This window comes from Carassius carassius, chromosome 28, assembly GCF_963082965.1.
Source record: "Carassius carassius chromosome 28, fCarCar2.1, whole genome shotgun sequence".
NCBI classification, from domain to species: domain Eukaryota; kingdom Metazoa; phylum Chordata; class Actinopteri; order Cypriniformes; family Cyprinidae; genus Carassius; species Carassius carassius.
In genome coordinates this window covers 10325678-10350984 of record NC_081782.1, presented here as the reverse complement: position 1 = coordinate 10350984, position 25307 = coordinate 10325678, and the positions used below count along the sequence as shown (strand labels likewise).

The following is a 25307-nucleotide window of genomic DNA, read 5'->3' as shown; positions in this document are numbered from 1 at the left end:
TAGTCTTTCATTACTTTCACTAATATGCATCAAGGGTGTCCTCGTAAGCTAAGTGAAAAGCAATATAATGGCCACAAAGGGATGTTACAAGATATTTTAAAAGCCTTTGAAATAGCTTTTTGTAAAAGGATTTCAGAATATTTCAGAATGCTTAATTGGCTTTGTTAAACATTATGATTCTCATTTCAATTAATTTAAATTACAAGAAAAAGTTGAATGTTACAATAATGCTTAAAGGCTTATATGTAGTGCACATACAGCAATCCCTAAGGCAACCACAGCATTACATTGTAATGCAGTAGTGCTTCTCACCACATTGTGGCGCTAAAGTTCAAACAGAACTGAAAGACAGCAGGGTAGACCGTTCTGTTCAGCCAAACTCAGAAGACAGTATTAAACTACTTTATAATAGTACCTTAATAATAATTACCACCAATCCTAAAAGTATTAACCAGTCTACAGAAAGAATAATTGACAAATAATTAAAATAGTGCAGTTTTATTTTATAATAGTCACAGCTAAAGCACAGGATAAAAAAAAGGTTTATCAAGTTTACCTTGGTTTCAAACAGAATCATGCTTTCAGACATACAGTCAATTCTACCGTTCAAGACAGTGCAAAAATATTCAAATAAAAATGCTATCTAAAAAAAAAACAATAAAAATGAAAAACAAGAGGGTAAAGTGCATGTTTTAAGAAACAACCCCCTTGTTTGAGTTGCTATCTGAAAGATTTCTGAACACAAAACTGATGTAGACTCACTCGCTCACACATGCCCCTCATTCACACCTACAGTAGCATACACTTAAGCATATAAGTTTAGCTTGGACTTTACTGAATGAAACTTAAATTGGGTGCAGTCTGAGATAGTCCTTCACGGCGGCTAAAACCAGCATGTTAAAGTTTGTGGTTACATGGTGTTGTACAAAACAGTGACTGTCTTTTTCTTGTCCAGTGCTTTGCGGAAACGACGAATGGGGTGAGTCTTCACATGTTGTCGCGTGGACACCGAAACGGTAGGCTGGACAGAGGTTTGTTCAGGGGGATTGGCTCCACCCACTTGAGTCTGATATGGGCATGAGGGTGAGAGGTGGGCGGAGCCTTCAGCCCTTTCCACCTGAATTGTGGAATCAGGGGCAGAAGGGCTCTGAGGTAGAACACGCTGCTTTTTATGGGCGTCATCGTGGTTGTGGTTCAGTGGTAAAGAGTCAAAGGTGGATAAAGAGGAAGAGGAGGGTTGATGAAACCCTGTTACTGCCGGGTGAAAGTCCCAGTCACTCAAGTCATTAGTAGATAGCTCTAGCCTGTCCAGTTTAGCGAGTGAGGCAGAGCGCTTCATAAGCGAAGGAGGTGTGAGCCCAGCTTGTCTGATACGGGCCTCTATTTCCATGGCTCTCTGCCACATCGCAGGTGCTTTGGGCTCCAATCGCTGCTCCCCATCTATCAAGTACTGCTTGTCCTCAGGCGACTGGTTCTCCTCAACTTGTCCAGTGCACAACCCCAGTCCTCCAGCCTCATATAAAAACGCCTGGAGCTCTCGAAGAGTCTCCTGGATCTTTTGGAAGTCCTCATTGCTATGTGCCAGTCGGACATGGGGTCTCAACGGGTTGTCCACATCGGTCTCCAACTCGGTCACACCTTCTAGCCACAACAGAGAGGAAGAACCAGAACTGGGCTCAAGATTGGGGTTTAAAGTGATCTGGTCAGCCTCCACTGAAACGCTCCCTTCAAAATACACTGAGAAGGAAGGATCAGGGATTATACCAGAATTCTCATCATCAAGCAATTTGGTGTCATCTAGTTTTCCATCTGGAGCCTTCTGGAGCTCAGTGCAGGTCAGAGCTGCAGTGCCCTCTGGCTTACTGGAGTGTGGCTCTGAACAGTCCAAGCATGGGGAAGAAAGAGGAGACAGAGAGGAAGAAACCTCTTGACCCTGACGTAGTATAAGCTCCAACTGCTCGGTGGCCCGGCGCACAGATCCTGAGGGCCTGTCAGGGGGAGAATGAGGAACCGAAGCTGATTCCTCATCCACCTCCTCCAGTGTAGATGTTTTAGGTGAGTTGCGTGCCAGTGGTGGACTGCAGGTGTGTGATATGGATTCCAGTTCAGTAACTATGTGACGCACACACACGCTGTTGTCATTGTGAGGGAGGAGGGGCAAGGCATCGCTATTGGTCTCTGAGTGGGTGTGGCACTAGGAAGGAGAAAAGCAAAAATTTGGATTACAAGAGGTAATTGCATTGTTCCATTTCACTCTCAACAAAGAGAGCTTACCACATTAACGTAAATGTTACCACATTAAAAGAACTGTTCACCTTAAAATGAAAACACTTTTCATTCATGTCATCATTTAAGTACCCTTGCATTTGTCTTAAATTCAACTTAGTCTTCAATGGTATAAAAACAAGAAATGCCCAGAGCTGCCAATTTGAAAAAATAGGGGCTTCAGCTTTCAGAAAAGTTTCAGAAATTCCAAAATATCTGTTTTATATTCCCTAGTCTTCTGAGTCTACAATAGAATGGACATTTTCACCATGCATTTCACTATACCATAATAAAGTTTTTTTTTTATTGAAAGAGGGTGAGTAAATGACAATTTTATTTTTGAGTCAACTGTCCCTTTAAAGGCAATTCTAGACTAAACCAGTAGAAGGCAGCGTTATACTGGTGTCGCTTGCACATACTTCCTGTATCATTTACTGTTAGATTAATAAATAAGTCATTCCCATTTTTGTTTTATCATTTATCTTTCAGCATGATAAATCAGGAAGTGCAATGATCCCTGAAGTGATGGCCAACTCTTACCTCATTAGCTTCCTCACTGGAATCATCCAAGGGTGGGGTGCATCTGGACTGAGGTGACCAAACAGTGGTTGTTTCAGAATACGAGCGAGTGGGCTGACTATCCTGGGACATGCAGAGGAATTTCTCTCTGGCACTAAAGAAGTCAATGCTATCTGTGCTGAGGCAGGACACACCGGCATCCACAAAGTCGTCTGCTGTTCCCAGATCTGCAGTGTTGGGGTTGTTATCATCACTGGAGTCCAGCTCGGGCACCACAGGGGCTCCTGAGGGGCTGTCAGCCTCAGGCGTGCTTGGAGAAGGCAGATTCCCTTCATCTTTATTGACATTGCTTTCCAGACATAGTTCTAAAGTTTCTGACACTTGATAAGAGTCATTCTGATCAGGTGTGTTTGGGGACAACTCAACACAGTCTGTTTTTGGCTCAGGCACATTGTGAGATGACTGGGCGTGGAGGTCTGAAGTTGTATTGCCCTCTCCCTCCTCTGGTGAAAGTACATGAAGAGAGGGAGGAGGATGGCGACATGCAATAGGCTCGCTCACCGCAAGGTTCAAACAAGAGTTCCTCACCATATAATGATCAGGCACTACTGTGGCCGCTCGTTGCCTGGGACGAGGCGGGAGAATGGGGTCTTCATGTGCCAGCTTAGAGGGCGACTTGCCCAAATTGGTATGAGTGTTGTCAGCAGCAGACTGTGGATTGGTAAGGGACTCTATCACAGCAATGCCCAGCATCTGCTGAATGGAAGGAGGACCATTGTTATTGTGAGGGTCTGAGCAGTCCAGCGAGCGTGGTGCCTTGCACAGTGGCTCGTGAGCCTCTGACAGATCACTGTCTGAGTGGGAACGCCACAGCTTGTTATGCCTCTGTTTGCTGAAAACATTAGCAAGCAAAAGAGAAAGAAAGAGACACAAGAGTGTTAGATGAACGTCTTTCATTGATGTGATGGAAACATTAAAGGTTGGCTGAATCACAGAGGGTGGCGACTGATCTTTCAAACGTAAAAAATAGTTAAGGGTGTGTGAATGGGAATACAAACACGAAAGCAAGTATGACGGTAAAAGCTGCAGAACAAAAGGAATGTGGAGAGACCTGCGTAATACATGTGCACAATGCCGATGAAACTCAATGGCATTAATTCAAAAGAGCATTTACTCAATGGAAACTCTAACCTTGCTCTCTGCTGACCTTCTTTTTAGAGAAAAAGTATTGCATGAAATCCTGAGGTCAATGTGTGTCAGTATGTCTATTCTTTGGCCCTTTATTCAAAAGGCAAGTGTGTGTGGGATGAAGGGAACTTTATTCTGACCTAAGGCTCTATGTGCATGGCCCATACCTGGCTAGCAGGATACCCTGGTACTCCTCAAGCTGCTTCATGAAAGATGGGTTTGGTTTGGTGACAGAGCGCCGTTCCTTCACATGGTCAAAAGCTCTCTCCAGGTCCCAGCTGTACTCCTTCATAGCGTATGCTATTACGGTGGAGGCAGAACGGCTTACCCCCATCTTACAGTGCACCAGACATTTCACCCCAGCTTTCCTGGATGACAAGAGTTTCATTAAAGCACACTACCAGGAACGACGAACGGATGGATTGAACTGTCTAAAGCAGAACCACTCTTTCTACATACTTGGCTTTGGAAATGAACTTATAGGTGTCATTCCAATACTCCAAGAGGTTTGTGGCCTCCTCGTCATATACTCGGATGTTGTGATACTCGAAAAGTCCGGGGAAGAAATTGTCAATCTCTCTTGTCACATTCAGGATGTAGCGAACTCTGAGGAAGTGGGGGTGGTAAAATTAACAATGACTGCATGCAGCCGAGAGGATGTATTTGTTTAAAAAGAGAGGCCTGGAATAATAACGTCACCTACCCACTGTTCTGAAGCTCCTCAAGATTTGAAGCATTCCACTCTGAACCCTGAAAACAAAAACAGAATTCGAACATTATAGTTGATACTCTTGAAGCAGGGGTGTCCAAAACTGCTATGTGAGGGCCAGTGTCCTGCAGAGATTAGCTCCAACTTGCCCCAAAACATCTGCCTTAAAGTTTCTAGTACGCCTGAAGACCTTGATTAAGTTTAATTGGGGTTGCAACTAAACTCTGCAGGCTAATGGCCCTCCAGGAGCAGGACTGGACAACCCTGTTTTAAAAGTCCATAGTAGATTAGTCCTCTTCAGTGAAGAGTATAGACAACTGGGTGAGAGACCAACCAAGTAGACATGGTCAAAGATCTCTGTGGGGCTGTCCATCTGGCCCAGGATGACAATCATCTCATTATCGATGAACTCCTTGAACTCCCGCAGGTTGCAAACCATCTGCATCTCTAGCTCCGTGCGAATCTGAAGAGAAAAGTTATTATCCAACACGTTACCAATTTTTGATGTGAACCTCACGATTGACTGGTATTATATAAACCATCAAGATTTTATTGGGTTTTACTTGGTTGCATACAATATGCACAATGGATGTTTGTACCTCTTTCGAAGTGACGTTCTCCAGGTCCTTCTGCATCATAATCTCTCTCAAACGGGTCTTAATCAGTCTCTCTGTGCGCTCTCTCTCAGTTGGCCTGTATACATGAAACCCAGAATCATAAATCATCCAGTTCGGTCTCAATGTGAGGTGTGTCTCATCTCATATGATTCTTTGTATGTCTGAGTTGTATTGTTCGAGTATGGTTTCACAAAACCCGAAGACCTCAACCGTGATTTAAACAAACAATTTGAAATCAAATCCCAGCTTGCTGTAATATGCAACGTGCAAATGGTAAATGTGCGTCATCCCTAGGCCTCTGTTGTTAGGTTCACCATGGGACAAGTGTCTCTTCACTGATAGCAACAAAAGCACTGATTGGTTCCCAGGGGACTGAAGTGTTTTCTTAATCACTACCAGTAACCTTAAAAACACATTGCTAATGTAGGTCAACACCTTCAGCTGGTAGCTGTGCATGAGGGCAATGGGTTTGACAATCTGAGGGGGGCAAAAAGCCCCTATGTGGGAAAGTCAAACGTGTTTACACATGCCAGTTTGATTGACCATTCAAAAAATAATGACAGTGTAGAGTTACAATCCCATCATATTCCTATGTGTATGTAAAGCACCCATATTAAGTTATGATCACACTACCTTAGCTGTGTCAGTTAATCAAATTCAAATTCATTCAATGGGCACAGGATGTCTCAAAGGAATAGATCAGTCCTCTCACCTCTCGAGGAAAACATTAACTATGGCTCAACCTCGTTGCCCTGTTTCAGGGTCACAAAATATCAACTAGATCGACAATTTTCACTCCCCTTCTCAAGCCACCTGTTTCCATCCATCTGCCACTCTACCTATCTATCCCACCCATTTTTCCGACTGTAAATCAATCTATCTCAGCGTAGAGCTATAAAAAGCTAGCAGCCAGAGTCATGCATTTTAAAAACACATGCACGTGGAAATGCCTCTGACTGTGGGGAAATTCCCCCCTACAGTCTAGGCAACATCTTAGAAAGATTACACCATCAAAGTTCATCTCATCAATTAGGCAATAACATGTCGTTCTATTCAGGGAACGCCATGCCTTCTTGTCTTGCTCTGATGCAAACTTGCACTCCTGGCCTGCCTATTCGACTGAGCTTGCATCAGACAGCCACATGCACGGCTCACATTTCCAAAAACAAGGACTGATTTACAAGCAAAAAACACTGCAATTCAACACTATTGACTTTACGTTTTGTAAACATTAACTTGGCCCTAAATATGGAAAGCACAATAACAATTACCTTGCTTAATAAGGACATTGACCCATATTCCACAACACCAGAGTAAAACAAAAAATTGAGCAAAACTACAAAATCACTTAAAAGTTTGGGGTTGGTAAGTTTTTTGTTCACCAAGGCTACATTTAAGGCTGCATTTATTTGATAAAAAATAAAATTTTACTAAGTGCTGTTAAATGATCAATCGGGATTAATCGCATCCAAAATGTAAAGTTTTTGTTTACATAATATATGCGTGTATACTTATTTATATATAAATACAAACACATACATGTATATATTTAAGATAAATATGTTATGTTTATATATTAAATATACTTATATATAATTTAAAATATAAGAATATAAATATAAATGTATATACATGTAAATATTTTCAAAATATGTACCGTGTGTGTATTTATGTATACATAAATATGCACAGTACACGCACATATTATAGAAACAAAACCTTTTGTTTTGGATGCGATTAATCAAGATTCCGTTTGACAGCACTAAATTTTACTAAGCAAAAGCTAGCACAGCTGGCATAGGTGTGTGTTACTCACAAGTCAGTAAACAGCACAGGCGAGTCTGCGCGGTGAGATTGGACGTCTTGCATGGCGTTCCACTCATTGATGCAGTGTTGGTCGGAGGTCACACAGCTCTGATAGTAACTGACCCAGGTCAGGAATAGACTCCCTGGGTAGTAGTTATGACATCTGGCCACCTCGCAAACCTTATGCAGGGACTGCAAGGCTGACCTGCAAGTATGTGCGAGAGAGAAAATCCATTAACACCAAGTAAAAAAAAATTATGAATGTGAAAAAAGCTGTCTTTCTAGACACTCACCACATGGCCTGCACCGAGACTGGTTTGAAGACATGGACTCGGTTAACGCTAGACACACTGAAGCCACTAAAAAAAGGAATACAACATGTTCAGTCTGAACACTTTGTAAAAGTTGTGCTAAAAAATGCAGAACTTGGTTTATGTGTGAAAATTATGCCTCACCCATCTCCATCCAAGTGTATAAGCGTATCGCTCCACAAGGGTAAAACCAGCCCAACTGTGCAAGTGCTACAGGAAACACATGATCACATGTTGAGCACCACCCTTCTAGAGCAGCAAATGAAAAATGAATGTATCAAAGCAACTGCATTATAATGACCTTTCTGAATTGCCAAAGTCCATTCCCAGAACCACACTTTCTTCAGTGTCCTGTCTACCATTTGTGGAGACGATGACCATGTACCGTGTATGTAGGGTGTAAGCGCTCTCTAACCGGACAGCCTGTGATAGAGACTCGATCAGCATTCTGTTGCCTGTGTTTTGATTTATAATGTCTGAATGGTGGTAGTTATTACCAGGCGGATGGTGTCCTCTGGACGCAGCAGCGTGAACATGGTCTGCAAATGCTGCTGAAGGTCACCTGCGAATGAACCATTCAACAACTATAAACTTCCCAGATAATACTGCTGTGACATTTGCATACTACAGTTAAAGGAATAGTCTTAAGTTCACCCAAAAATCTTGTCATCATTTACTCAACCCTAATGTCGTTCTAAACCTGTATGAGTTTCTTTCTTATGTTGAACATCTAAGCAAATATTTTGAAGAATGCTGGTAATCAAACAGTTGTATTTCCCCTACTCTGGAAGTCAATCGGGACCAACCACTGTTTGGATCTTACAAATTCTTCAAAATATATTCCTTTATGTTCAACACAACAAAGAACTACCCTGAAAGACAGCGGAGACCAGGACAACTAGAGCCCCAGATACAGATCCCCTGTAAAGACCTTGTCTCAGAGAACCACCAGGACAAGACCACAGGAAACAGATGATTCTTCTGCACAATCTGACTTTGCTGCAGCCTGGAATTGAACTACTGGTTTCGTCTGGTCAGAGGAGAACTGGCCCCCCAACTGAGCCTGGTTTCTCCCAAGGTTTTTTTTCTCCATTCTGTCACCGATGGAGTTTCGGTTCCTTGCCGCTGTCGCCTCTGGCTTGCTTAGTTGGGGACACTTCATCTACAGCGATATCGTTGACTTGATTGCAAATAAATGCACAGACACTATTTAACTGAACAGAGATGACATAACTGAATCCAATGATGAACTGCCTTTAACTATCATTTTGCATTATTGACACACTGTTTTCCTAATGAATGTTGTTCAGTTGCTTTGACGCAATTTATTTTGTTTAAAGCGCTATATAAATAAAGGTGACTTGACTTGACAAAATGTAAATTTTTTGGGTGAGCTAATTCTCTAAATTACTCAGAGGTAAATTTCACTTCCTCCCACATGAGACATAAATGTTCTTTGTCAGGCTAGAGTTTGATTAGCTCGAGTTTGTAAATCAGGAATAGAAATATTAAAACAAACTGGAGAATTAAATACAAGAAAGGTTAATGAGAGTTGCTTAAAGCGACCTCAAACAGTTTTTGCACCTTTTATAATAATAATAAAAAAGAAAATACATACTAAATTTGATATTTTGTCATCTAATGCAATAAAATTTAAGTGTGGCAAATGTGCCAAAGATGTTTTTGGAAAAAATGTATATCATTACATACTTTTGTTATTAAAAAAAGGTTAAAGAGAATACTGACAGTTCCTATTGACTGACAGACTGACAGTTCCTAGTGCCCCTTCATAATGCATTCCTGTAAGCTAATGGGACTCATAATGAAATCAATGCTGTCTATCTGCAGGCACAGCGGTGTCTATCAAAATGAAAGCAAATGCATGCACAAAAATATTCCTAAGTGACAAAATGTCCTTCATCTCCAAAGTCTTACATATCGCTATATGGTATAGCTCAAAGCAAAACTGAAAACAGAGACAGAGTCCATAACTGATTCCATATAACCATTATAATGAGCTGCATCTGACAGCTGGAGAATCACAATGAATGTGTCAAGAGAGCCTTTTCATACCTGTGTGTTTATTCCGCCGCTGTGTAATGCGGGGTACTGAAGAAGGGGAGGAGCCATTTCCCTGCGGGAGGAAGAGGGCAGCACCTTTGACGGTTAGGAAGTTCTCGCTGATACTGATGACAAAAACAGCAACAGAGAGAAAGATTATTATTATACATATGATAATAAAATAGAAAAGGTAGTTAAATGGTCAACATTCAGATTTTAAATGGTACAGATATTTGATATCTGAAAGCCACAGTGAAGCAAAAAATGCACTTCAAGAGACCTCAGAGTGACATTGTGAAATAAATGAAGGGGTTCATGCCGAGTGTGAGAGAGACTGTTTCCAGAAATCACTATGGAGATGCTGTGGTTTATCAGTTTGACTATGGCCTCTGCCCAGCAGAGGCTCAGTAACAGAGCGGGGCGACGTTTGACCTGTAACAGCTGTCATTACGAAGCAACACCTTCAACTCAACACTTACAGCGACCCGAGGTCACGCTCATAAACTGCTGCTCCTGTATCACATGCCACAGGCTCTGGACTTTTTATGTCCAACTCTGAATCTGGGAAATTCAGTAGAAACTAGTTCGCAGTCTCAGAATTTTGGGGGAGGAAAGATTGCAGAATAGAGGGAACACGAGAAGCCCTGGGCAGTCACACCCCGAATAAAAACACAAAGAAAAAAACATCAGGCTCAACGGAGCTCATTTCCCACATCCCAGTCACCCCCGATCCAGCGGTTTCCTCCCTTCTCTAGTGTCAGTTTTTTCGTCTCCTGTCTATCTCATGGCCTCTCTCTTTTATAGTTGGCCCTAGGGTCCAAAACTACCACTTATTAAGCACAAAATGCAAACAAACATGATTTTAACTTTATTAGGAAACAACATGCAAAAAAAAAAAAAAAAAACATGCAAACACTAAAATGAAAAATATTTGGTCAAGACAAAGTAGTTTCATGTTTTTGTAATAAAATCGTACTGATCCCTTTTGGGACTTGTTTAAAATAAAAATTATTTAGCAAAGAATGCATTCAACTGATCATAAGCGACAGTTTGACAGACACTTATATCAAAAATACATTTATATATACAAAAATTCCATTTCAAATAAATGCTGTTCTTTTAAACTTTCTATTCCTAAAATAATCTATTTAGAATAAATGTTTCTTTATTCTGAAATCTGATCTGAAATGTTTGGTTGAACACCAAATAAGCATATTAGAATGATTTCTCAAGAATCATGGAATGGAGCAATGGCTGCTGAAAATTCAGCTTTGCCTTCACAGGAATAAATCACATTTTAAACTTAATTTGAATTTTAATAAAAAAGAACAGACTCAAAACTTTTGAACAGTATTTTGTATTTTAATAAAAATGCAAAACAGTTTCATGGCCAGTACAGGGCACACTTGCCACTGGAAGGTGTGATAAAAATGTTCATTTTGGACCCTGGCTGCAACTAGTATGGCTAAGAGATGCTTTGTGGAGTAATCTTACAGGAAGCTCGATATGAAAAAAATAAAATAAAAACCAAAAGACAGAGACAGAAAGTGAGAGTTTAAGTACAGTCTCTCTCCAGGCTCTGCACTTTACACTTTCATGCTTTAGGCATCATCTATCAGCACATGAGGGGATATGAGCTGCAGACTGGGGCAGTGGCTAATTTTACAAACCTAAAAATAAACGGCAGAGTGAATGAATGCTGATGGACTTTTACAGTGTTGGTAGCTACTGTATATCATCTCATGTAACCAAACACGACAGCTGAAAGAGTTTGGGGCAAAACTTTGTAAGTTTGTGCAGAAAGCATGCAAACTGTTTGATTACAACATCAGGGTGTGATAAAGATTATCTTTAGTCTGGTAGTTTGCAAATAAATATTTTAAGATAAAATCTAAAACTATAAATATATAAAAACTATATATATATATATATATATATATATATATAATTTATTTTCATAAAGTCTTCATACACAAAAAAAAATGTAACAGTTTAAGATGGAGTATAACATTTAACAAAAGTACTTCAGGTTAATTACCAATTTACTTCGCGCAAACTGCAGTCTAATCTACTAAAGTCCAAAAGCTTTGATGCTGGTTTTCGCAGAACAAGTCACGCAGTATCCATGTGCAGGGAGCGGAGAGGGCAGCAGGGCCATGCGATCCAACTGGTATTTCACCGAGGCAGACATGTAAGGGCATACACATCCACGCCGACACAAAATTTAGATCGCTCAGACAGAGGAAACAGATGACCTGGCTGCATTCGTCTACACACAGCTTAGGGAGAGAGAGAGAACGAAAGAGGGTGGGAGGGTCATCTTTTGGCACGAAGCACTGGACAGTACTTGTTAGGGCACAGACACAATCATCACTATGTAAGGGGCCACTGAGAGCCACGCAACAAGCTGAAGATGCCTGACCCCCACCTGTCCCTGGCCATATTAGTCGCTCTCCCACTAGGGCGGGGATAAATATAGGCCCGGGCTTAAGGCCTTATGAGTTCAGGCCTGAGAGATTCAGAGCGAGAGCAGGAGATGGCATTCTGTCACCTTCTGAGACAGAAATGAGGCCCCTTGCCACTAATAAAGAGACATAAATAGACAAAACGAGAGATATGTGAAGATAGAGAAAGGTTTGGAAAACACCAATGAGGACAATCAAACACTAGGGTAAAATTTTGACTACAGCCCTAGTTTTTAAAATTAAATAAGACGGCAAGGCACTATTCTGGTTCACAGTCCTGCTTTCTGATTGGTGCACATGGGTAGCCAATTGAAGTCATACTGACTAGACTGAGGAAGAGAGGAGGGGGTTCTGGTGAAGGGTCAATCCAGAGAAGAAATGTCAGTGAATGAGGCCAAAGAAACCACTTTTTGAACTATGAAATTAATTTAAACATTTTGGCGTGTAAGATTATATTTTTAAGTATTTAAGTACAAAATAAGATTGTGTTAGCAGCAGAAATTAAGTCAATTTGGTGAAAAGAGTTGCTTTTTGTAGGTGTAATTAGGGGTGTAATTAAATACAAGCCTGTTAATTATTTTATTGTACTCTATAGTCCTGTCATCGAAATTTGAACTTAAAACTAAAAATATTAAAACTCATTTCTGGCAACTACAATAAAGCTGAAATAAAACAAAATAAAATATTAGATCAACTTTAAACTTGAAATGTTTGCTTGGCAGCTAACTGAAATAAACAAGTTCAATAAAACTACTAAAGCTATAATAGCACATAAATAATGTTAAAATAACACTGACATAAATCCTGTTTCAAATTCTTATTTGTTTTCTCATATAGAATTTATAGCCATAAACAACAGATGTGTTTAAAACAATTTATGTTATGCCATTTTTTAAAATGTTAAATAATAGCTTATATAGCCTAGTTGTCACTCTCAAAGAGCATGGGACTTAGTATTTTATTGCTTTAAAAACATTTTTAGACATATTTAGCATTATCTCAGCTGGGTTTTGATGATTCAACACCATTTTTAAGAGTTAGGAGGAAGCAATTTTACAAAACCAGTTACACCCGATATTTCAACGAACCATTTCAGACTTCCCCATAACAATGCCAACCCTTAAACAATCAAGTGCATATTTAACTTTCCCTGGAATTTGTTTAGCTTCTCTACGTCACAGTGTTTGAAGTCAAGGCAAGCAATTCTGTGTCCCGTAGCAAGTTTTAACACACTACTCAACTTCCTTCCAGTACATCACACCTGTAATTTCCCAAGTTAATCATTAAAGCTTACTGACAAACACAGACCTAATCTTAGCTTTGTTTGCCTTGGCAGTGTATGAGTAATGGAGGTTTTTATATGCTTAAATATTAGCATAGTAATTCCCATCAGGTATCATCTGCCCTATCTGACAGATCAAAGAAAATTAACAATGTGGATAAAGGTTCACTGAAAATTAAATTCCTCATATCTACTGTTCGCAAGATAAAACAGAACTCCGCCCCAGTGATCAAGTCTTTCCTACTAATACAATATAAATAACAGCAGTACTGATTCTTCTGCTTAAGGAGGAAAACGGAAACACTAGTGACAAATGTCAGGTGACTGCTTAGTCTAAAAACAAAGCCATATATCGCTGTTCTATGCACTGAAACATAAAAGAAACCAATCAACTGGAGTTTAGGCCTGACTCTACAGATTTCACAGTATGCTGGGGTGTACAGCAACTGGATTTAGTGCACAATGTTCACTTTGAGGTTTCACGCTGTCTGGGGTCTTGGACATGAAGTATGCAAAAGCTGTGGTCGAAACTGCATTGTTATGCGAGTGATAAAAAAAAAAAAAAAATTCAAATCTAATTCAATGAATGACGTAAGAGCTCAGTTTGGCTACAGGTTTGCTGTGAGATCCACCAACATGTTTTCATAATTAATGCTGGCATCCTGCCAAAGCAAAAATAAATAAATATAAAATCCTGAGTGGAAAGTCAAAGGTGTCAATCTTCAAAAAAATTTTAGTTCAGATATTTTACATTTGGTCATTTCATGCATCTTAATCGATTGCTATCTGATGGGGTACATACTGTACATCACACTTACAAAACAGAAAAGATACCCGTCATATCTGCAATACCCACACAACATGCAAATTTAACTTGAGTTCACTTTTTTTTTTTTTTTTTTTTTTTTTTTTTTTTTAATAATGGTACAAATTCTTGACGGCAAAATTTTTGCAGAACCCAGCTTAACAAGCTCTACAAAATTAACTTTAACGATACCAGTGGCAACAGTTGTAATGTACCTCATTTTCTTTGGAGATCCAATACTTCTGTGTAGCTTCAAGAGCAATTTCATGCATTTACACTGAGCCAAGTCACATTTTTTGCATGTGTCTCGAACCACTTCCTGAAATCACATTGCTATCCATCAACTTGGAGAACATTTACACTTGGTCTTTGCATCAAAGACCTCATGATCTGATCTCGATCTTGAAACTCAAAAAGAATATGTTCATTCATATATTTTTCAATATGAGAAGCTATCAAATAACACTGACATTTACATTTTTCATTTAACTTCAATGAAAATTATACACTATTTTGGGGTCAGTAAGATTTTGTTTTATGAATACTTTTATTCAGCAAAGTACTTATTCTTACCCAGCCACAACATTAACACTTTTGTTTTTATTTTAATTATTCAAACATAAAACATCCTGTTATCACCAACAGCACTACAACTAAAACATGCCATTACAGATCGCCTCTACTTATGTTGGTTTCCTGAAAAAAAGTACTAGAGACACCATCACAATGTATTCATGACTTTATATGGTTAAGGTAAAACGCTGTGGCACGCTTTTAGTACGACTCATCATTTAACCTCGTCTACAGTTTGGTGAATCACACCGCTCTACTGTCATCTTTCACAACACACACAGATACGTCACAAAGGCTTGAGAAACATCCACTTCTGCTTCCAGATGTGACGAGAAGCATTTCGCAGTGTACTATTTACCGTAACCACTTGCATTCGTGAGAAAAGTCAGTGCAGTGATAAAAACAAACTAATAAAGACTTCATTGCGTAATGTTTGACGACTAGGCTCGTAAATGCGGTGAATAAGATTAACTTTACTTACAGCTGGTTGATCTGGTTTTGAGAAGCGACCGCGTTGTCGGAGAAGTACGGCATGATTTTTGCCCCGCAGCAGGAGCAGAATCCCCGGGCAGAGGAGCTCTCCGTGACCGCCACACTCTCCAGGGTCATGACGGAGGACCAGAGAGCCGGATATCCTCATACAGACATTATTCTTCCCCGAATAATACAAGTTACCCCAAATAAATAAATCGGGTGATAAATGATTTGTCCAGTATGCTAAAATAGTATTAAAATGACCCGTCCATCAGGCGTTAAAAGGCAACCAACGTAGCCTTAAATAGCGTGATATTTAATAAAAACATACAAAACAGTCTCAAAAAGTTAACAGTTTTTTTTTAAACCCGGTAAATACAGCCCCTAAACAGGCGTAAAACAACAAATGAAAACGTATAAAACTACAAAACAAAATCTACATGTGTATTTGCTTTGGCATGATCCGGCGAGGCTCTTCAATCACTCACTCTGTAAGAACTGCGGTGCGGCGCACTAATGCTTGAACAGAGGGAAGGAGGAGCTGCTGACATGTGCTTCAGGAAGGGTCCACTGCAGGACTCCACAGACGGCCGACACTTTACACACCCGCGCAACGACACAGCGCCGAGCCCGATAACAACTTCAGCTGCGAAATCAGAGTCTGGGGTGCACTTCAGTGCATCCTTCAGATCAGACAGTTGTTTTCCATGGGCAGTCAAGTGGCTCTATGAATAGGAGGTTTAAAAATAATGTCGGAACAGGGGAAAATAAATAAATTTAGCAGGCCATGTTTAAACAGGCAACGATCTTACTTTTATGGGTGGTTGTTTATGGGTAAATCTTACAAAACATGTCTAGGTCAAATTTCGCACCAAAATAGAAAGGTTTGTTTATTTATTTATTTGCTTTACTTGCTTGCTTTAAAAAAAGTAAATTTCTAATTAATACTTTAGTGTCTCCTGGCAATTTATATGCATATTTTAAATGTAAACCATTAATACCAAGATGCATACATATAATTTACATAAAAAACTTGACCTTTTATTTGATTTTGAGGTTAAAAAAAACAAAACAAAGAAAACAACTACAACTTTGGAATGTTTCTTTATAGGTTTGTGAGATTCACCTTTATGCTCTTTTAAGACCCTCTTGAGAAATGTTGTAATCAAAGCCTTTGGTCAAATGAGGTCTGAGTGACAGACTTCTCAGATAGAAAAGAGAATATAGCTTTACACAGGTGAAAGTATTCAGTTTCTTGTTTATTTAGGCTATGGCCTGTCTTATATAAGTGAACAAAAACCAAACAATGCTTTTGTTGTCATACGAAGTGGGAAGGGCACATGAATAGCAGGCTTCGAAGAGAAAATCATATCATATGGACTCAAACGTCAGCAAATACATGAGGTTTGATTCTGATTTTGATTGGAGTACCACAGACATTCATATGAAAAATAAATCAAAATGAGCCACAATTCTGGCAGCAAGGAACTACATTCTTCAAGTAAATCATTAATTACATTTACTTCCTGATTCATTAGCAGGAAAAGATCATTCTTTGCAATCCACATTTTTTGGCCCATCACAAGATTCAGTCTATTTTTCAGTGTGTCTTTGTCAAAAGCAATGACCTGACCCTAGGGTGACCATATGAGCCATTTTCCCAGGACGCGTCCTTGCCAGGATTTTTATATTGCCTAAAATATCCAGATTTTGGATGTTTGTGCTGTTAAATCATCAATCATTTTATAACATTCATAAGAGCTATAGAGAGCAGAGCAGATGGCTCCTTATGCATTAAAAATCACTCTCTTGGTACTTTGGTGTCATACAATGATCGGTGCGCAGCGACGCTTCAAGTTGAATGAACGAACAAACGCCTAACATGTACGTGTATTTGCATTGCTTTGATCGTTCTCTGTAGATCTCACCTTCTCACACGCCACGATTGGTTGATTATGTACAATACCTACATGTTATTGGTCAAACTACTTTGGATGTTTTAGGCAATATAGAAATCCTGGCAAGGACGCGTCCTGGGAAAATGGCTCATATGGTCACCCTACCAGACCTATGGGAAAATCAGTCTTGTTTAAAAAGCCCAACATGACAAACACAGCAAATCTCTTATCTAAATATCCGGGTGAGTTCTTACGCACAAGAAGTTAGTCATACAGTCATATTATTTAATTCAAGGATATTTTTTATCCTCTTTGGAGACTTAAAGCAATGCGAGCTGTACACTAAACACACACCACTGAATTACCATGTATGTCTCAATAAAAGCCTTAAGTAGACCACTAAACTTCGTCAAGACATTTGTGTGATGGCTTGAAAGAGGAACAGTGTAATACAGACAAGATGTCTGTGTTTGATAGATAAACATCAGTCAGTACAGAGACCAAATGCAAATGAACAAAGTCGGACAGCTGGGAAACAATATTGAGATACTAGTCTATTGTTCCCTCAAAGAACAATCAAGACTGCTTGTTTAGAGCTCACTATTATACATATCTAAGTGTATTTTATGTAAACACACTTAAATCTAAAATCAAAGACAGGTCTGCCACACGTGTGAATGCATGACGTAGATTCTCTGTGTTTAAAGCTGATTGCATCACAAGATGGTATAAACACACCCATCTCCTTACATTACAATACTTCACATTCCGATTTCCACCGCATTTGCTCTTTTGACGGCACATAACATCTGAAGCCTTATCCAAAAAAAAAAAAAAAAAAAAAAAACACCTCTGGCCTATTAGCACACTCAAGAGTTGTGTAACCTACTTTGTATTTATATCGGAGTTTTCCCATTTGACTTTCTTGGCTGGTAATTTGAGATGTTGCTTTTGTCATGTCATGTTTACAAAATTATAAGTCCCTGTTGTGCAACGGCTGTGTCTTGCATGCAATGTCCTGGAAAAGGTCAAGGTCACTACTGCTTCCAAGATTATGGATGCTCCCTTGATTACCGCAATTTCATGACCTCAGTGTTCTAAAGAGCCAGCTGTTTCCTATACTTGGAGCTCGGAATGTGTCTGATACCAATTCCTACTCCGTTAAAAAATGGTCAGCCACATGGGAAATCCTGTGGGCGGTATGACCAAAATCATATATTGCGTTATGAGTCATTTTATTACAGTAACAGTAAGTCTTTTTCACAACACAGTAGTTGTTGCTGGAATTTTATGCCAGTGAATTAAATACTTTACAGAAAAAATTATCTTTATCTATCTTAATTATTTAAAAATACATAATTTTATTACATTTAATAAAATAAAAAACAAAAATCAAATAATCATATATATTTTAATATTTCATATTCAAATATAGAAATCATATTAAGAAGCATTCTTGTGGGATTCACATTGGACACGTGTGGTGCACCTCAGTGCGTCTAAACCAAATTTCTAACTACATTTTAACATTATCTACACTGAAGGCAGCTGTATGCATTAAATTATGCAGCAAAAATACAACATTATAAATAGCATGGCAATATAGCTCTACCGGTTGACATATTTACACCTGACCTGGTAAGAAATCTAGGTGAAATGAGAGAAACTCAAGCATGAATAAACTTGCTTTGCCCACCCCTGTGACTAACAGTAATCAAACCGAAATAATTTACACACGCATAAATATATATTTGTACGTGGTCCAGAAGAACCTGTTGGGCCACACTGCTTTGACTCTGCAGAGCCTTAATTTTCTCAGAAGTTTTCTCCATAAGCTGGATCTATTTTTCTATTCTGTTTCCTGGTGCCTGTATTTCCTGCTTTCTCTCTTAACCACCCCCTTCTCCAACCCCAAGACTAATTTGAGCTGCTGGAATGAGGCCAGTGCACAAAGCAAATGTATTGCAGGCCAGCTAAGACCGAATAGTCCAATAAAAACACAATAAATGCACTGCAGGCCTGCTATGACTTAATAGTCCTATAAAAAAAAAAAATGCAAACGTTAATGATGACGGTCCGGCTAATATGTACCACAATCCAGACATGCAGATTCAAAAATCTCTGTAGCAGCTACAACTTTCGCTATGTATTTGAATACATTTGATTTGTTTTAACCATGTTTTTATTCATTAAACGCATCCTTAACTGACCAAATTGGGTTTTACAACCACCAATCCAGTTTAAAATGCAGCCAAGGTACAGACCACATTATGTAGTTTACAAGTGATTGTGTCTCAAAAGTGATATGATACACATCTGAGATGTTAATTTATAACAAGTGGCAGACAAAATGTCATGTTGAGGTACACTACTGTTCAAAAGTTTTGTTTTTTCCCTGAAAGAAATTAATAAAACGACAGTAAATAAAAGAAAAAAACTGTGACTGTATTTTTAAATCAAAGATCAAAAATCCTACAGACCCAGAACTTAAGAATTTTAGTGTACATGGCAGCATTAGAAAGCATTTCGTTTATATTGTGTTCCTGAGAGTGCTGCAGATCCCCTCTGCACCCCTTGAAATCTTAAGTGATTGTGCACAGCAAAATATAGTTTTAATACAGGCCAAATGTTACATAATCCAGGGTCAGGTTGTTGCATGGGGGTGCCAATGGGAAAGGGCAAATGAAAATACATACAAAGCAAAGAAATATGAGAATATCGAAAAGAAGTGACATCATACTCGTCATAGGATTACCTAACATGCCGTGTAATTGAAGACATGTGTGGCACAGCATTAAGGGTGCCAAGTTTTGGGGTGTCTTGTAAGCTTGACCTGAGGGTTCTAGTTTTTGTCTTGCATACTACACAAACAAAAGGCTGATGTCATGTAAGGCCTTCCCAGACAATTCCAACAAGCCAAACAGTGTTGCATAACTAAGCTTGAATAGTTATCAGTCCACCAGGATTCTTATGATTTAAATTAGATCGGAGTCTGAACCCTGTCCAGAACCTCTAATGAAAGCCCTACGCTGTCAACCATGTGCTGCAGACCTTCACAATCATGTACTTTGGCAATTGCGCGCACACACACACACACATATATATATATATACACATATATATAAAATTTGCAAATGTGTGTGTAATTGCAAAAGTACAATCTGCTGTTTTTGCACTGATAGCAGATTTATTTAATGTAATAAGTCTGCTATCAGTGCAAAAACAACTTCACATTACTGTGTGTGATAACTGAGTATCTGAACCACACAGATATTAACAAAACATACACTGAATGACTGAATGAGTTATATTCAAAGTCAAATAAGTCAATATTTGTTTGCACTTGCACTACATTTTTTGGGAAATGGAGTTAAATATAACAAATGTAGAGTACTATAATTTTATTAGTTTTTATTAGCATCATTAAATTAGCTAAAATAAACAAATGGACACACTGTGTAGAAAATGCATAGATTTTTGAATGACACCATTAAAATTCTGCAGAAATCTAATTTTGTCTGGGAATCTATGTATAGATTCGCATTTGACGTCCAATTTAGCATAAACCACAATAGTGATCACGTGAAAGAATTGAATAATCCAAAACAAGAAACAGTTGCAAAACAAACAGGTCTGATGTCACTTACATACGTGTGTACTCTAAAATACACAAATATTGCTGACCTCAGATACAGAAAACTGATATTCATGCAAATATTGTAGTGTACTGGATTGCACAGTCATGTAGACAAGGTAGTCACAGGTCACCATCTTCATGGTTTTACTTACATAATACCTAACTAATCATCAAATTTTGTAAAATATATTGTTTTGTAAATATATTGTTTGTGACATCATAGGTCAATTTCCACCCTTACTTTAGTTTGATTTCTTCAATAATCCTACATCTGGCCAAAACAGGCAGATCAAACAATGTGGTTTCCCATTCTGAACTTGAAACAAACATCAATGCTGAAAAGGTGGCAGGGTTTGAATATTAAAGTCTTGCTCCGCTAGTTAGTCATTTACTGTTCAGAATACTCCCCCTGGTGGAGATACTGCACATCATAAACTGAATTTAAAAAAGTAATTTGATCCCTTTCCTAAAAAAAGACTGTCATAAATATGAGACATAAATGTGGATTTTAGCATGCTGATGCATGAGATGAGGTAAGGTGCAGGTACCTCCTGGACTGATAGCGTCGGTCATCTTCAGCACTGCCTGCCTCCTGCAGAAAGAGACAAAAAAAGAAAAGAGATGCAGTGGTCAGACCTCGAGTATGTTTACTAAGATTATGATGGTCCAGCATGAAATTCAACCCACTCAACTTACTGTAATCGTACTCCTGCCTGTACCGTTTTCTGCATCGTCATGCTGATAAACCAATATTTCTTTTTCCATTAAACTTTATCAGCAATTTAGAAAGTGACAGCAAACAATACAATTTACACACAAAAATGTGTCCTCCATTTTAAATATGCCTTTACACTTTTTAACAGATTTTGAATGATTATTCTAATAATAATTATAATATAATAATATTTAATGCTTTTCAAGTTTAGTAAAAACAAACTGAACTGCAGCATGAATAACACACCTTCCCACTATGGCACATTTTAGAGTGGCCTTTTATTGAGTCCAGCCTAAGGAACACCTCTGCAATAATCATGCGGTCTAATCAGCATCTTGATATGCCAGACCGGTAAGGTGGATGGATTATCTCGGCACATTTGTGAACAGTATTTTAGAGAAATAGGCCTTTTGTGCACATAGAAAAAGTATTGGATCTTTGAGTTCAGCTCATGAAAAATGGTGGCAAAAACAAAAGTGTTGCATTTATCATTTTGTTCAGAATACTTAAATGTGAAAAAAAATCATCATAGGTGAGGGCCAACATAAAGATGTGCACAGGCACTCCACAAACACCTCATTACCAAAAAAAAAAATAGAGGGGATGTTTATTCAAAATACCTTCTCCATCAACAGGCTCATTACGGAGGAGAATCTTTTGTCTACATACTGATGACGAGTCAAGCCTGCTTATCATGTTATCTTTCAAAACTATACCTTCTCACTCATATTTCCTAGCTAAGCCAAACACATATACACACACAAAATTCACAAGCAGATGTGCGATTACTGCAAAGCTTCAGGCTTCCTCTGCACACAAAGGTCCTAGGTTTAATCCATTATGCCTGTCTCAGTAATACCAATCCCAGTGTACTTTTTCTCAGGGATCAGGCAGCCAACCCAGTGCTTCAACAACTCTGCTTATGGTAAATAAGATGTAGAAGGCACAAGTCAGACTATAATCAACATATGCTATTGACAAAAATATGCTGAGATAGCAAACAACAGTGTAAACTGCACTGCAGTGCCATGAACTCAAGGTGTCTGTGACAAAATATATTGCTTTAATAATATGAAAATGTACAACAATGTAACTCTTTGCATTTATTTGAGAAACTGGCTAATTTGGTAACCAAATACAAGCTCACACCATGTAAAGTTTGCATGCGGACACGCATCACAGCCGACGTCAAGCTTGGCATACTAATAAGGCCCGCTGGGATAGGTTCACTGAGGACTTTGTCTGGAAAACCTTGAGGCATCTCACAAGATGACTCACATGGATGCCTCAATGGGGTCACATGATTGGCAGCTGGTAATGGGGGGGAAAATAGCTCATTTCACTCACATAACTTAATTTTCCAATTTGGTTGTGGCCTTTATGTGGCCTGGTGCTAACCCAGATATACACTTAAGATTTTTGGCCAGGTGAATTTGTTGAGGCAGGTTTTCTCAATTTTAGGGAACAATAAAACACTTGATTGAATTATATTTGCAATTTCATGCAAGTAGTTGGCTATACTGTTATAAAAATCTAATTTATTTACATCAAAAACTATCAGAGTTGCATCATACTTTTTGGCTATATAAATATCAGCAACTGAACCAAACTGAATATTTTGTGTTATATATTGAGTGTTGATTGGCACTCTAAATAAAACTTTTTTTTTTTCCAAGTATGAGCTTTACATTCTCCCATCATATCATAGTCATAAACGCTTAATGTTTAAAATATGGTACTTCAGAAAAACATATGCGCAAGATTAGATTTTTTCCGGAATATTTTTTGACGTCAGACTTGATTTTAGTTTATGAAAAAAAATAAAGCTTTTATTTCTAAGATGACTACTGTAAAAATTTTAATTGTCAGTTGACAAAAGTGTAGCAAACTTGTGTTTTAAGGATATATTGCTGCATTGAATACTGCTATGCATATATATGCAAAGTAACTAATCATTATAATAATAATAATAATAATAATAATAATCCCATATCTAAATTGAAAAGGACAATTTGGGTACAGAAATGGGCTGCAGGGCTTGAATCTCATGCCATGGGGAGAGTCTGTCCCTGAAAATTCCTCATTGTGCACCATAAGATGTGACAAAACGTGACGTGGGCTTTACAGAACTAACCCACTTTTCATGCACCATCTCCCCCTTTTACATCAGCAAACGTATTCAACTAAACAATGTTGTCCAGATCTCAAAATAGTGTCTATAAGACATACAGACTTACGGTCACAATTTTTACAATCACCTTTACAACACTTTTATTGATGGAACTCTCAAAGCATAAGTCAATTTTGAATAAAAGCTCATTACACTGCATCTCTTTGAGCTGTCAACTGGCACAAGCAAAAGATGAGGCAACTTGTTGTCAGTCTGTGCAACACAGACAGACATTATATGTGCATGTCGTGTTGAACCTCAAATCTTATTAATATAGTGAAAGTGAGTTTGTGAGAAATTATTTGAGGAAGTGGTATGAAACCACAGGGCTGGGCTACTTTATCAGATTGCACCAGTTCATGAGAAAAATACAGCGTCTGCACTACTGGATCAGGCCAAAGCATCCACACATTTGTTCCAAAAGTACAAACTTTAACCTCAACTGAGGCACCCAGTGAAGTGACACATATTCAAGATACATATGTGAAGTTTTAGGAACGTAACATTAAATCTATGTATTTTGTGTGCTTTCACCATATTTCAGTTTTAACTAAGAAACGTCCCCATTATTTAATAATCGATCTAACTATATTAATCAAATGCATCAGAATGACATTGCAGTACAATACAGTTTCAGAAGTCCAGATGTCACTGAATATGTACTGCAGATCAGCAGCTAGCAACAAGCTAACAAAACTATCTAACCAAACTACAAAAAAGCGACCGCTTTTCCGACCTAATAACTCGCCAACTTTAAAGGAGTAAAGTTTTAGTGTTTTTAAAATAACATTCAACATATCAAGCATTGAAATTACGAACGTTTAAACAGAACAAAGCGGCTGGTTGCATTATCAACTACTGATAAGCTCAGTACCGTTCTGCGCATGCGGAGAACGAGTGAACACCCTAGCTGCTGCTTTAGCTCGGACATGGAAAATCATTTAATAAGTAGAACTAAACTGGTGAAACGGATAAGAAACTCACCGACACGCATGGACTAGAGGTTGTACTAGGGGTTGGCGACCGCTGTACGGTGACCAGCGCCATTCAAGGTCCAGGAACACAAGATGTAAGAGAAGCTATCAGCCAAACTCACATCATCGGGTGCCGTCGCACATAGGAAGATGTGCGCGCGGCGTCTTCGAGGTTGCTCACGTCTGTTTGCTCTGCGCATGCGCGATGTTTGCACGCTGTCAAACAGTGACTTAATAAAGGGGTGAGGCGTCATACCTCTCCTGTTAGTTATCTGATCTCTCTCTGAATTCTTTTAAATGACTCTAAATGATGCGATACCATGGAAAAACGTAATAATTGAACTTTTTTTCTGTGCCAGCTCAAAAAACTATTTATAACTATTTTCCCCTCATTATTTTATTATTAGCCTACTGTATGGGGAACCTAGAGTGTTGTAAAAATGGAATGAGTTGTTACATCATCACCTAAAAAAAGCTTTACAAGTATATATATATATATATATATATATATATATATATATATATATATATATATATATATATATATATATATATACTTGTAAAGCTTTTTTACATATATATATATGTATAGATAGATAGATAGATAGATGGATAGATGGATAGATAGATAGATAGATATAGAGCCATTAATTTTATTAATGCACTTTGAATCAAATTTTATACATAATTTATGCACACTTTGCTTTTATTGTTTCAACACACCCTGGTATGTATTTCTGTGCTACTTTTAAGCTTTTATTTATTTCTGAGCTACATTAATTTATAGCAGACAAGCATATGAAACATTACATCAAAGTTTGAGACATGCAGATTTTAT

The 25307-nt window shown here is 38.5% G+C and overlaps 1 protein-coding gene across 2 annotated transcripts; it reads right to left on the bottom strand.

The window, feature by feature from the left end:
- Positions 1 to 482: 482 nt before the first annotated feature.
- Positions 483 to 24677, bottom strand: ssh2a (slingshot protein phosphatase 2a). 2 transcript variants are annotated; one of them, XM_059514254.1, is made up of 15 exons: positions 24480 to 24677; positions 21159 to 21202; positions 9489 to 9601; positions 7913 to 7977; positions 7717 to 7838; positions 7560 to 7625; positions 7398 to 7463; positions 7115 to 7309; positions 5281 to 5374; positions 5016 to 5144; positions 4676 to 4722; positions 4432 to 4578; positions 4140 to 4340; positions 2806 to 3676; positions 483 to 2194 (listed from the first exon to the last, which is right to left on the bottom strand). In XM_059514254.1, exons 1-15 carry the CDS (start codon positions 24540 to 24542, stop codon positions 911 to 913), a joined length of 3507 nt encoding a protein of 1168 aa, XP_059370237.1. In that variant the 5' UTR covers positions 24543 to 24677; the 3' UTR covers positions 483 to 910. The 2 variants fall into 2 exon arrangements, with proteins under 2 accessions (XP_059370237.1, XP_059370236.1); XM_059514253.1 differs by lacking the exons at positions 21159 to 21202; positions 24480 to 24677 and adding an exon at positions 15083 to 15638.
- Between the last annotated feature and the right edge of the window lie 630 nt (positions 24678 to 25307).